The sequence below is a fragment of the Saccostrea echinata genome, unplaced genomic scaffold (assembly GCF_033153115.1).
Source record: "Saccostrea echinata isolate AGI-Se365-2 ecotype Australia unplaced genomic scaffold, CSIRO_AGI_Sech_v1 ptg000019l, whole genome shotgun sequence".
Taxonomy (NCBI): Eukaryota; Metazoa; Mollusca; class Bivalvia; order Ostreida; family Ostreidae; genus Saccostrea; species Saccostrea echinata.
Window position 1 is genome coordinate 2,880,027 of NW_026889768.1, and position 12,964 is coordinate 2,892,990.

The following is a 12,964-nucleotide window of genomic DNA, read 5'->3' on the forward strand; positions in this document are numbered from 1 at the left end:
GCTTGGTGGACAATATGTTGAGACAGTGTCACGTGTGAACATTTGATGTCTTTAAATTTAAATATTCCTAAAATCTTTGCGTGCCTAAAACACTTTTTGATATCAAAAACTACACATCTTCATTAAGTCTACTTTTTACAATTTTTTCACCAAATCAGTAAAAAAAACTGTAGGAGTAGCAGTTTGAAAGATATTTACATAATTTCCTATTTTCAGTATTTTACTTTAGCAACATCCTTCACCGAAATCAAGAACTGGTAAAGAAAATTAATTTAATCTTGGTGTATTCTAAACGCACTAGTATGCTAAGTTTTTCTGAAATCAGATCAGTTCTTGAAAATTTCATCCACAGACAGACAAACAGATGGTCTTCTGCCAATACAGCTAAAATCGGGAAAGTATTTACATATACAACATGCTTAATGTCCAATACAATTGTATTGTCTAAAATATATGGAAAATACATGAAAATTTCACGAAATATGTGTTTAGTTCTTTGTTAATATATCACTTATATGCTAAGTATTAATAATACAAAGTTTTACACTTAATTGAAAAGAGAACTATACATATATAAATGATGCAATTGATGCTATAAATTTCTTCTATTAATGACAAAAACAAGCAACAAAATGAACATGGAGCACCAATGCAGAATGACTTAGAAAATATGGAAGACAATTAAATCAATCTCCTTAAAACATCAAGGAGAGAAGAAACCTCAACAAAATAACATCCACATCACGTCAAACTTCAGCTACATTTAAACAATATTAACTTCACATCAAATGTTGGCAAGACAAAACTGATTTCTATTTATTCTGTTATTGAAAATCCTTAACTATAAATTCCACTGACAACAGAAGTGTTTTGATTTATGGCAAGATTCAAAATATCTGTGAATGTGGAATCTGTTAATAACATTAATTTGCCTGGCAATTTACAAGTGCTTAAGTAATAGACGGGTTCTGAGGAGTTTATTACAGATCTATACGTGGTTTAGACCTCCCGTGAAGGTTGTAAACTGTAGCTGGCAAGCTTCAAAACAACTGTTATATCACTCTGTCAAACAGAGCCAGCACCACTGCTTAAGAATGCACAAATATTATCTTTAAATGTATCTCTTAAAAAAATCTGCAAAATGGAAAAATTTTAATCTAATAATATTAAAAAGCAAGTGCAATAGTGTGCTTTTCATCAATCTGCTTACTTAAACATAGCTTTTTGAATATGCATGTACCAATAACTTTATCATAAATACTATTTGAACATGCATGTATTATTGCAATTCACCCATAAGAAAATTTCTCAACATGTTGCTTCAACTATCATAAACAATAATGGTTTTTATCTTATAAAAGACAGCTCTAACATTTTCCATAAGTCTTGACACAAGCAAGCAATTATGAGCTGTTCTGGTCCCTGTAGGGGTTTTACCCCAGGGCCATTATCAAACCTCTTGCCTTACATTGCATGTCATTTCTTAATATTTCCAGTCCACCTAAGAATAGTTATTCTGACAGATTCAAATTAAAGATGAATATATACTTCTTATTATAAAAAATCCATTTCTCTTTTTTTTTCCTATTTTGGGTGACTTCTTGAAAATTCCTGTTTTTTATTTTTTTACGAATATGTACATTTTCAATTAACATTGTAAATATCAACATTTTGCATGATATATTCCAATCTTAAATACATAGTACCTGTATGATACATACACTTTATGTAAAACAAAAAGATAAAAACATAATAAAAAGGTACAATTAAGAATTACAATCAGATATAACAATTCTCATGCATCATACTTACACAGGCAAATGTGATCATCTGAAATTTCATATGAATATTTCAAATAAATATTCTCATACCAAATTCAAGTTCAAAAATATCACAAAAAATCTTTCACATACATTGCCTGTGAAAAAAAGGGAGCAAGTGTAATTTTTGTGAAAACTGTCACATGAAATTTTCACGTGAAATACACGAAAAATTTTTACAGGAGACTTTTTCAGATGAAATTCCTAAAAGTCACATTTGACTATGTAATACGTGTGTGTGTACTTAGGCTGTAATATATGGGATTACTATTCAGGAAATATATACTGATTATAACAGGGTGATATGTGAGGGATTGTAAACATACAATATATAATAAATGTGCATGTAACATTATTTCTTTTTGAATGCATAATACAGGCATAAATAATAGAACTTTCATTTTGATGCATAAAATATCAAAACTCGTACAAAAATATTTTTAAAAAATTTGCTTCTATTTGAGCCCTCTGACTTATTTACATCTATTTCTGTGTATCATGTTTATGTACAAAGTCAATATTTTTCTCTAAACCATAGAACAACATGAACATCTTTATATTATTATTGACTAGGCAATATCCTCCTCTGAGCAAAGATTTCTAGAGAGATCAGTAAACAGCCTTCTCATTTACAATTAAGCTGTTAAATAACATACCTGGTAACTAGAGTTCTTTTTGAAGTGACATATATTATAATCTGGATATGAATATACACAAAAATCATTATATGTTTGGTTGTTCCAAAAAAAAAAAATTGGAGTATAATATGAGTTCTTAGAGAAAGCAAACAACAATTCCTTTTAAAAAAAGAAAAATATAATGACAATGCTTGGTCATATTATTAGAATTTTTAACATGAAATGAAATTCATAATGCACATCTAAATGCCAAGAGATCATTTTCTCCTGATGCCACATCATAATTCTTCCAATTGACTAGAATAAACAGTTTAACATTTTCTCCATGATATTCTCTCATTCAACTCCAACTTTCCAATCCTCATGGCTAAATTTCATTCCAAAGAACAAACAGACAGAGGCTGCGTTAGCCCCCATCCCCAGTCCAATAAGACTGCTGGAACTCATGGGCTGTTCTACCTTCCAATCAAAGGTTACAGCTTTTCCCTCCACTTCAATACTGACCCTGACCTTGCCATTACCAAGGTCTTCAGTTTCTATGGTTGCAGATGACCCTCTTGTCAGCATGGGTAGCTTTGTTTTCATTTCCTGACCATCTACATAAACACTTCCTGCAAAGAATTCAAAAACATGTACAATTTTTTTCTCTTTCAAGTAAGATTCAGAATTTCAAATATTGGTTTTGGTTACTCAACCGAGTCACTGACAAGCCTGCTAATTCTTCTAATGCTGTAAATTCTAACCAATATCATTTGTAATGCAGTCAGTGTTCTTATCTAGATATTTACCTGATGTTGCCACAAATATAGAGCTGCTCCTCTGTAATGTTTCAGTGTCTGCATCATTAGCAGAGAGGCCAATTCCATCAAAGGGTGTCTTCTCTCCAGCATCCAGTACCCTGAATGTGATGGGGAAACCACAACGGTAGCTATTACTGCTGGAGTACAGGACTTCAGTGGGACCCTCTGATAATCTCGTTGCAGTCTTGTCTTCATTACTTGTACTGTACCCCTCCGTTGTGTTGTTCCATTCTGATCAAAAAATTATGTACAAATCTCACAGTATTTGTTAAAAATCTCATACATGTTAGCTTGGAACATTGGTGTGTCCATAAGAATTTTACTGTAGTTTTTAACTTTTGAGATTTATAGGAATATTTACGGTAGTGTATAATGGTTATAGGAATATTTACGGTAGTGTGGAATGGTTATAGGAATATTTACGGTAGTGTGGAATGGTTGTGACAGCTGTCCGGGGAACACTCCAGATGCTCCACTTTTCCTCACCCTCGGGGCGAGATCTGACCCTGAAGGAGTATGGTGTACTGGTCCTCAGATGTCGTACCTTACAAGAAGTGTTGGGACCAGTGTAGGCCGTGTGGAATGTGACATTTTTGTCTTCGTTAGACTGGACTCTGCCGTAGCAGTATTGTAAACAAAATTCTCCAGCTTCAACCTCCTCATCCACCTGATAGTAAATGTAGCTATGAAAAACTGACCAAGTCTCGTCTACTTAGTACTCACTATAAAGTAATGAGCACTAAATACAATCTAATTCTTATGGTTCTTATTTAATCCATAGGGAGCTGGATCTATATATCATTAGACTGTGTCAATTTTATATCCACATCTTAATTTTATAATTTGTTCATCTGAACATTTCTCAACTCCCTAGCAATTCAAATAAAAAGTAAATACATGTACTCTGTGAAAATATATAATTTACTGGGTTAGTATTCACTGTCTCCATGACAACTTTACCTCTGTCCAAGTAATCAACAGACTTCCTGGTCGCTCTTCTATTTCTGAGATCTGAGCTGGTGCCCTCTCTAGTACCCGGCCCTCATTTTCAAACAGCTGATGAAGTTTGTTCTCCAGGTCAGGGTGGAAGCTGTCAACAGACAGGTAAGACACGTCTGCCAGGGAGGGGATTTCTGGAACACTGACAAAAAGGAGAGGTGTCAAATTACATTCAGTCATAATAAACAATATTACTATACCCGAGAATTACAGAAAAGAATACATCAACCTTGTACACTACTGAAGTACTGAAAAAAATAAGAACCTATGCAACTGCTTTGTGTCCGGGTTGTCTTTAAACTTCACCAAGTCCTCAATGTGGTCATTTGGATTATTACTTAAGATCTTCTTTCCTGGTAATTTAAACAGATTTTCTAATGCATGTACATAATATGCTAGCAAGAGTTTTCTCCCCTAATTCAGATAAGTAAAAGTATTTCTTCTAACATCTGATATTTCTGAGACATAAAAAATACAAGAAAAAATTACTATTTATCTTAAATATTTAGTGAATATCACTCATGAGAGAAAAGAAAAGCTACATCCTATAATATCCTACATATTTCTGCTTTTCTAGAAAAATTGGTCAGTTAGGCTACCTTAAATGTTTGCTTGCCCCCTCCCTGCTCAGAATAAAAAATTAGGTAGGTAGGTAGGAGAATTTATTTTTTGATATGGGTCTGTACAGATTAGCATTATAATGATCAACTAATTGTGAATATAAAATAAATTGTTGTTGATGAGATGAGAAAATTACGAATTATCAAAAAAAAAATAATTGTTTCCTGGAGGTTAAAAAAAAGTTTTTAGGCAGTCCATTGGGATAGGGAAAACACAGTTTTTGTAAAGATGGCCTTACAAAGTTTTCATAAAAGAATGATGCATAAACATACTGTAGATGATAATTTAACAAAATTTACAAATCTTACAGGTATCCTATTGTTTTTCATGTCAAGCATTGTTGCAGGTAATGTATAATTTTTAATTTTTTTTAAAAAAACAAGGTGTGTTTGTAAACCACTGATGACCAAGGTTAAATTTTTTTCAAAAGTAGGTCCAAAAATATTGGTACCCAAAGAAAGGTTTTGTCACATGGAAGATCCATGTGAAAAATGAAAGCCCTATTACTAACCATTCAAAAGTTATTGCCAAGGTTAAGTCTTCCAAAAGTAGATCAAACTACAAGGTCAAGAGGTGAGAAATATTGGTACTCAAAGAAAGGTCTCATCACAAAGAATACACATGTAAAATATATTAAAGCCCTAGCACTATTAAGACATTAAAAAGTTATGGGAAAGGTAAGTTTTTGTGGACAAACAGACTAACAGACAGATCAAAAACTATATGCCCCCAAATCTTCAATTATGGGGGGGCCCAAAAAAAAATTACCATCCTCCATAACTCTGGCAGCTGCTGAAATGCCTGCATTTAGCATTGCTTCACAGTCTGTAAGGGGAGATAATGCCTCCTCAGAAAGCCTGTCAACCTCTGAGAGTAGTTCATTGAGTCTGCGGGTCAAATTTTCTATAGCTTTTTCTTCTAACCACTTGAAGTGCTCCTTAAGACATTTCTTTGACTGCTCTGCACTGAATTTAACCTTTTAAAAACAGATGAGGTACAGTAAATTTCAAATAAACTTGATAATTCAAAGCATGACCATTAAAATCAATTTTTTAATTCATAATAAAACATTTTATTTGCTCTGATCAATTCTGGATCACTTTGACCACCATGCAATCTCATGCATGACACCATTTACTTACTGATATAGTTTTACTTCTTACTTCATCTTACAGTTCACAAACCCTATGTTTACTCATATAAAATGTTGCTTTAATGCTTATAATTTTCCAAAAGAAATGTTTTTTATACTTTGAATGCAAACAATTTTAGCAAAGCTTAGGAGGCAAAGGAGATGGGTGAACACGACGAGCGATAAGCCTATAGTGTGACAAACATGAAGATGAAAAATCAAATTTCAATTATATCAAAATTTTCCTTGATATTTCGTCTAACATAAAAATATATTTTATGTAAAAAAATATACTTTTATGTCGGGATGTCAACGAATATTCGAACATTCGAATATTCATTCGATGAGTTGATATTCGAATATGAATTTAAGATTCGAATATTCGGTGTTTTTTCACATTTCATAAAAAGAAGTACTGTGATTAATAAATTTTGATTAGAACAGTGCTGGAATTATCCCTGTTTAATTTACTAGCGATCAATTTCGATCGCCTGATTTCTTTCACCACTTTCTTATCTTATGTATCTACTAAATTATTTTGTTTTGAGTAAGGTGTTAAAGATTATACAATAATGCTTTATTTACAAAACGTACTTTCATAGTTTTTATTAAATAAATACGATCGGATCTAGAATCGAGGACAACAAAATGAAAACCTTCTTAGAATGTTTAAAAGACGTGAAGACTATACTTATCAAAATAGATTTAATTGATCATTGAATGAATGTCCGATAGAATTAGTCTGTAATATTCTAGAGGGCTCAATTTCAGAATAAATGTGTAAATTACATGATTATCTCGGGTTGTACGTAATCCTGTATTTTATATTCATTATCGGAAAATTAGTTAATTACCTAGGAAAATTGTCTATGGAAATATTTGTTCATATTTTAAAAACATTGTATCAAAGATTATAGTCATATCTCTTATTAGGCTGATACTTAATTGTAATTAAATCTGAATAGTATAAGACTATCTAGCCTTTGGTTTCACAGTTAGAGCTACTATAAATACACATGTATCATTCATTAAACGTTTATTATTGACTTTTCTACATTTCAATCAATTATTTATTTCAAACATTCACAAATATCAGATGGAATTCCTTATTATACACCTACAAAAGTCTTCATACAATTTAACTTCCAATATAAGAATACCTACGCTAAACCTTTCATGAGAGTAGGATGATGCATATTCAGTATTTAAAATATACCAGATTTTATCAATTTTATCGAATATTCGAATATATTCGAATACTTTCATTGAATATTCGAATATGAATTATTGACAAAATTGACATCCCTACTTTTATGACATAACATTCACATCTTTTCGAGAAATACTTGAAGTCCATTAAGTCAAGGGTCATATCACAAACATGATTTAAATGCCACACTTCATCAGGACTTCTGTAGTCTAGTGGTTAGCGTGCTAGTCTCGAAAGAAAATGATACTCAGGATTTTTATTGCTAGGGTTTGAACCACACGAATGCCACATTAATTTTTTTAATAAAAGAATAAATTTTGCCAAGAAAATTTTCCTCAGAAAAGTTTCGTTTATCATAATTTCATAAATTTCAATAATGAGAACTTTACTCTAAATACTAAATTCACAAACTGAACATGATTTTTATATATCTGAAGCTATAGGCTTTCTGCAAGCTATGTTCGCCCATCTCCTTTGTTAGAAATTACATTTCAACTTGACAAATTTATAAAGGCATAATAGACATTTACCCAGAAAGAGCTATCTCTCTTATCAGAGGGTCAATGAACCTTAAATGAAATTTATCTTTCATTTATTTCTAAACTGTGCTGAATAATGAATATAATAATTAATCTGTATCACATAACAAAAGGCCATTTACATTTCTATAATTGCAACTGTGTATAAACATGCTATCAAAATCAAAAGGAAAATTAAAATCAAATGAAAAAAGAATTAAATGAACGTACATGTACAATGTACCTGTAGAATTGCTAATAATTATACCATGTATTTCACACAAAATTCCATGCTGATATGTCTTTACAGGGAATGTTTTAATCCTTAAAATGCAATAGTTCTACAGATAATGTTTAATGAATATTCCCTGTGTACCTGAAATCTATAACACACTCTTATAAGTGAAGTGCATAATGTACAAACACTACAGAAAGGTTTGATTGTCAACATTTATATGAATTTAGAGCAGGGAAAAAAAATCAAAAATATATTAAATTTGTACTTTAAATGCTTGATATAATCAAAAGTTTTTTTAATATTAATCCAACACCTATTACCAATACAAATCCCCGAATCATTTCAGAGCATGCTCTATCTGTTTTTCCTACATGGTAGATATGACATCTTTGTGATTGGGTGTCTTAAAACTGATTGTCAGTATCCTTATACACCTTTCTACAATATATCATCCACCTTCAAATACCAATTTTTTCACCTGTTGTTTGGCCTCCGACAGTGACTTCATGGATTCTGTCAGCTGTTGTTGTTGGGAATGGGCATTATCCATAATATCAACAACATTCTGAACTAACTGCTGGGCCATCTCCAATTGGCAATCTTGTGTACTCCACTACAAAATTCTGAAATAAAGCAAAGAAATAGTATGTACTGTTTAGTAAAATAACGTTTTAAATCATTTGACACCAAGGTATACTGTGTGCACAAGCTTTAGGTTTGGGGTATCCCATCGCCAAGATACAATCACAGCAAACGCTGAATATTCTGAACAAATGGCAATGCATATTCAGACTTTTGATTAAAAGAAATTGTAGGCACTGGTCTTTCGTTCTCTTACTTCAATATGACCCTCTTCCAAATAGATCAATAAGGACATATTTTAATGCAAAGCAATAAAATATTTTGGAGTTCAGAACTAACAAAACTATCATATCACGCTTATACACCGAGGTAGTTAAATCTGATATAGTCTGAATCTGAAAGTAGACGTGGTTGCGGTTATAGGTAGATATCTTGAATTTACTTTCATTATTGAATACGTTAAAGCTTCATCAGAATACATCTTGAGGCATATTTGTTATGCAATAGATCAGAAAAGAAAAATAAGCCGATCATTGTCAGCTTACAATGTGTATTCCGGTTCGCCTACCTCTTCCTCCAACTACGATGGAGGCGGCCATTAATCTCGTGTAACGCGAGACCTTTAAACGAGATTTCACTTCCTTCTAGAGGCCTTTGATTGCACTGTCAACAAAGAAAAGGTACAAGTAAGTAGCGTTGTAAACATCCAATTTAATGGTAAACTTGTAACTTAAGAAACAGAATTAAACTTTGGAAATGGCTCACGACAATATTTATTTCATAATTTATTTGCGGTCTGCTTATTTTTTGTTTGCATGATTGTGGTTGTTTGTGATATAATCCTTTGTCAGTTTGCAGTTAGTTTGCACAAAACAAATGTGTCAAAATATGAATTTGCATGCACTTACAGCTTGTGTACATAGAAAGGAAACCTGGAGTCAAACGCAATTTGGTTCATGTCTAGTTGGGAAAAATCCCATAGAAGAACTCTACAACAGTGTACAAAGCACTGAAGCAAGTTTACATTATTTTATGTCTGTATGATCCAGAGTATATAGGCACCAGGGATATAAAATTGATGCCTTAAGTATTTTTTACCATGGATAAGTTGTTCATCCGATCATGAGTTTTTAAGCGTACAAAGAATGTTCTACAATCAGATTGTCAAAGAGAAAGTTAAGATCTTGCATACTAAATCAGCAGGTCTTTCAAAATCTGCCGGTACCCAGTACTTTCACCCGACTGAAATCATGATTGTTCTGACCAAAATGGTTGTTGGAGAAAAATTTGATAACATATTTATTATGCCCCTGGATCGAAAGATCCCGGGGGTATATTGTTTTTGTCCTGACTGTCTGTTTGTCTGTCTGTCTGTTGTCAACTTTAACCTTGCCCATAACTTTTGATTGGTTGGAGCTATGACTTTCATATTTCACATGTGTATTCCTTGTGACAAGACCTTTCTTTGGGTACCATCATATTTGACCTTTTGACCTTGACCTTGGAGTTTGACCCACTTTTGCAAAATTTTATGAGACTTTAACCTTGGCCATAACTTCTGAACAGTTGGAGCTTGGGGTTTCAAACTTCACATGTGTATTCTTTGTGACAAGGCCTTCTTTTGGATACCAACCACTTTGACCTTTTGACCTTGACCTTGGACTTTGACCTACTTTTGAAAAACTTTAACCTTGGCCATAACTTTTGAACAGTTGGTGCTTAGGGTTTCAAACTTCACATGTGTATTCCTTGTGACAAGACCTTCCTCTGGATATCAACCACTTTGACCCTTTTGACCTTGACCTAGGAGTTTGACCTACTTTTGAAAAACTATAACCTTGGCCATAACTTTTGAATGGTTGAAGCTAGGGCTTTCATACTTCACATATGTAATCCTTGTGAAAAGACCTTCCTTTGAATACCAACGACTTTGACCTTTTGACCTTGACCTAGGAGTTTGACCTACTTTTGAAAAACTTTAACCTTAGCCATAACTTTTGAATGGTTGATGCTAGGGCTTTCATACTTCACATATGTAATCCTTGTGACAAGACCTTCCTTTGGATACCAACAACTTTGACCCTTTGACCTTGACCTACATGTAGGAGTTTGACCTACTTTTGAAAAACTTTAACCTTGGCCATAACTTTTGAATGGTTGGTGCTAGGGCTTTCATACTTCACACATGTAATCCTTGTGACGAGATCTTCCTTTGGATACCAACCACTTTGACCTTGACCTTGACGTTTGACTTTTATTTAAAAAATTTTAACCTTCACCATAACTTTTGAACAGTTGTATCTTATCTAGGTCTTTCAAATTTCACAGGTGTTTTCCTCGAGACAAGATCTTTCTTTGGGTATCAACATTTTTTATCTTTTGGCCTGGATTTTGACTTGCATTTGAGAAACTTTATCCTTTGACATAAGCTTCCATACGGGGGCATAGTGTTTCACAAACACATCTTGTTTAAATTAAAATCGTTCCACAAGATACCTCCTGTTTTTGTAAAAGAACAACCTGTTTCTAATCTTTTTGAAAGCCCTGAATCAGAAACATAAATAATAAAACACCATGTTTTATTTATGTCTCTGATCAAATGATTAAGTAATACGTATGCCTAATTGTGTTCAATGTTTATTGATAGATAATTATCAGCTATAGTTAATTGAATTTGTTATCTACTTGTATTGTTAAATGCCATTGTATTTACAACTGACACAATGACATTTTATCTATAATAAGATTGATGATAATGTATTTATAGTATTTTTATAATTTTAATTGCTAGCTGTGATATACTTTCTGTATTTTTTTTTCTCGTTGTAAAAAAAAAACACATATATAACTAATATTTGTCAGTGTTGCACAGATAATTATATCCAGTAACATATTTACGATTTATTGAAGATCTAAATATTCTTATTACTGACAATAAATTAGAATGCTTAGAGTACAAAGTTCTCAATATTTTAATCCTGTGTTAATCTTATGTTCAGTTTTTCAATGAATTGAAGGCTTACCTAAAAACAGTATATTGTTGAAATGATCTGTTTAGAACTTCTGGCTTCAATACTGTCAAAATTATATTTTAAATAAAAAAAAAAGATTCTATCTCAAGCTGAAAAGTTAAGAGAAACCTTTGCCTGCAGATATAGCATGTAATTTATTAAAACAATTAGTTTGGGTTTAAGACTTGATATAAAGACCCCAAAGTATGTTGTTTTTGTAATGTTAAAACTCAATAAATGGAAGGGGAGATCGATCAGCTTATAATTATAGATGCCAGCCAGTTGTAAAATTCAGCTAAAGATTACTCAACTTTTTGTTAAAAAATTCTCTTTGATCTAATTTGAAAGGCTATGTAATGTGCAATTGAACAGATATTGATTTTAGACATGCTTTGCATGCTTCAGTAAGCTTTAATTTTACAAGGAATAAAACTGCCTTGCATTAAAGCTGTTTTATTAAAGACAGTCTATTGAATCTATAACAAATAAGCTAAATAGTATGAGACTCAGAGAGAAAATGCTAGCAAATGAAATTTCAGACATGGGGAATATTAGATATTTCACTTCTCTTTCTCTCTCTCTTATTTCATTCCAATATTAATATATGTTCCCTGTGATGGATGGGTCAAGCAGTTCCCTCAATTCTGGTTTACTGTATTTTTGAACTTTTATATTCAGGGGCATTTGACAAATTGGTGAATTTAGAACATTTATTTGCAGAGGACACCAAATGTTTCAGCAACTGAACTTGATTGATATACTCATAAATTTATTATGGTCTCTTATTGTTAAATATGATCATTGATTTCACTATTTCACTATTTATTGATTAAGACTGTTTATTACAAAATGATAAGTCATATTTCTCTGTAAGTCATTAGTATATGTCTTCCATAATCTTGGTACATTAGCATACATTGTAAAGGTTTTGTTTTTTAAAAAATGTGTCAATTTATTAAGATATGACTGGAAATTATGATAATGAATCGATTGTCAAATAACTGACACTTGCTATTAAGCTTTTGATATTTATTTTATATATTGGTAACTAAATACACCTACAACATACATATAATTTATGGATGGATACTGTGTGTAAACATATAAAAACTGTACATAAATGTCTCTGTGGTCAGGTGAACAGGTAAAAAAAAATATATAGTGTCTGTGGCTATTTCCTGCTCAGATACAATTGTTGACCTAAAACAAAGTAAAAAGACACACTTGAGTGGTTTGAACAGCTGATGGGGGTCAACAGATACCTGGGGAATGCTAAGACTCTTTTATCAACTACATACCTTTTTTTATGTTTGTTTGTTTGCTAAGCTTGCTTACCATGTAAATGACACATTTGATTAAATCAGCACTATTGAACAAAGAAGGTGATCCATTTAG

At 32.1% G+C, this 12,964-nt stretch overlaps 1 protein-coding gene across 2 annotated transcripts; it reads right to left on the reverse strand.

Moving 5' to 3' along the window:
- Nucleotides 1-2,660: 2,660 nt before the first annotated feature.
- Nucleotides 2,661-9,200, reverse strand: LOC133189569 (cytokine receptor-like factor 3). Of its 2 annotated transcripts, none has more exons than XM_061324944.1 (8): nucleotides 9,127-9,172; nucleotides 8,455-8,599; nucleotides 5,647-5,854; nucleotides 4,523-4,610; nucleotides 4,219-4,399; nucleotides 3,682-3,925; nucleotides 3,247-3,489; nucleotides 2,661-3,069 (listed from the first exon to the last, which is right to left on the reverse strand). In XM_061324944.1, exons 2-8 carry the CDS (start codon nucleotides 8,560-8,562, stop codon nucleotides 2,795-2,797), a joined length of 1,347 nt encoding a protein of 448 aa, XP_061180928.1. In that variant the 5' UTR covers nucleotides 8,563-8,599; nucleotides 9,127-9,172; the 3' UTR covers nucleotides 2,661-2,794. The 2 variants fall into 2 exon arrangements, with proteins under 2 accessions (XP_061180928.1, XP_061180926.1); XM_061324942.1 differs by having other exon boundaries at nucleotides 2,662-3,069; nucleotides 9,104-9,200.
- Nucleotides 9,201-12,964: the final 3,764 nt, after the last annotated feature.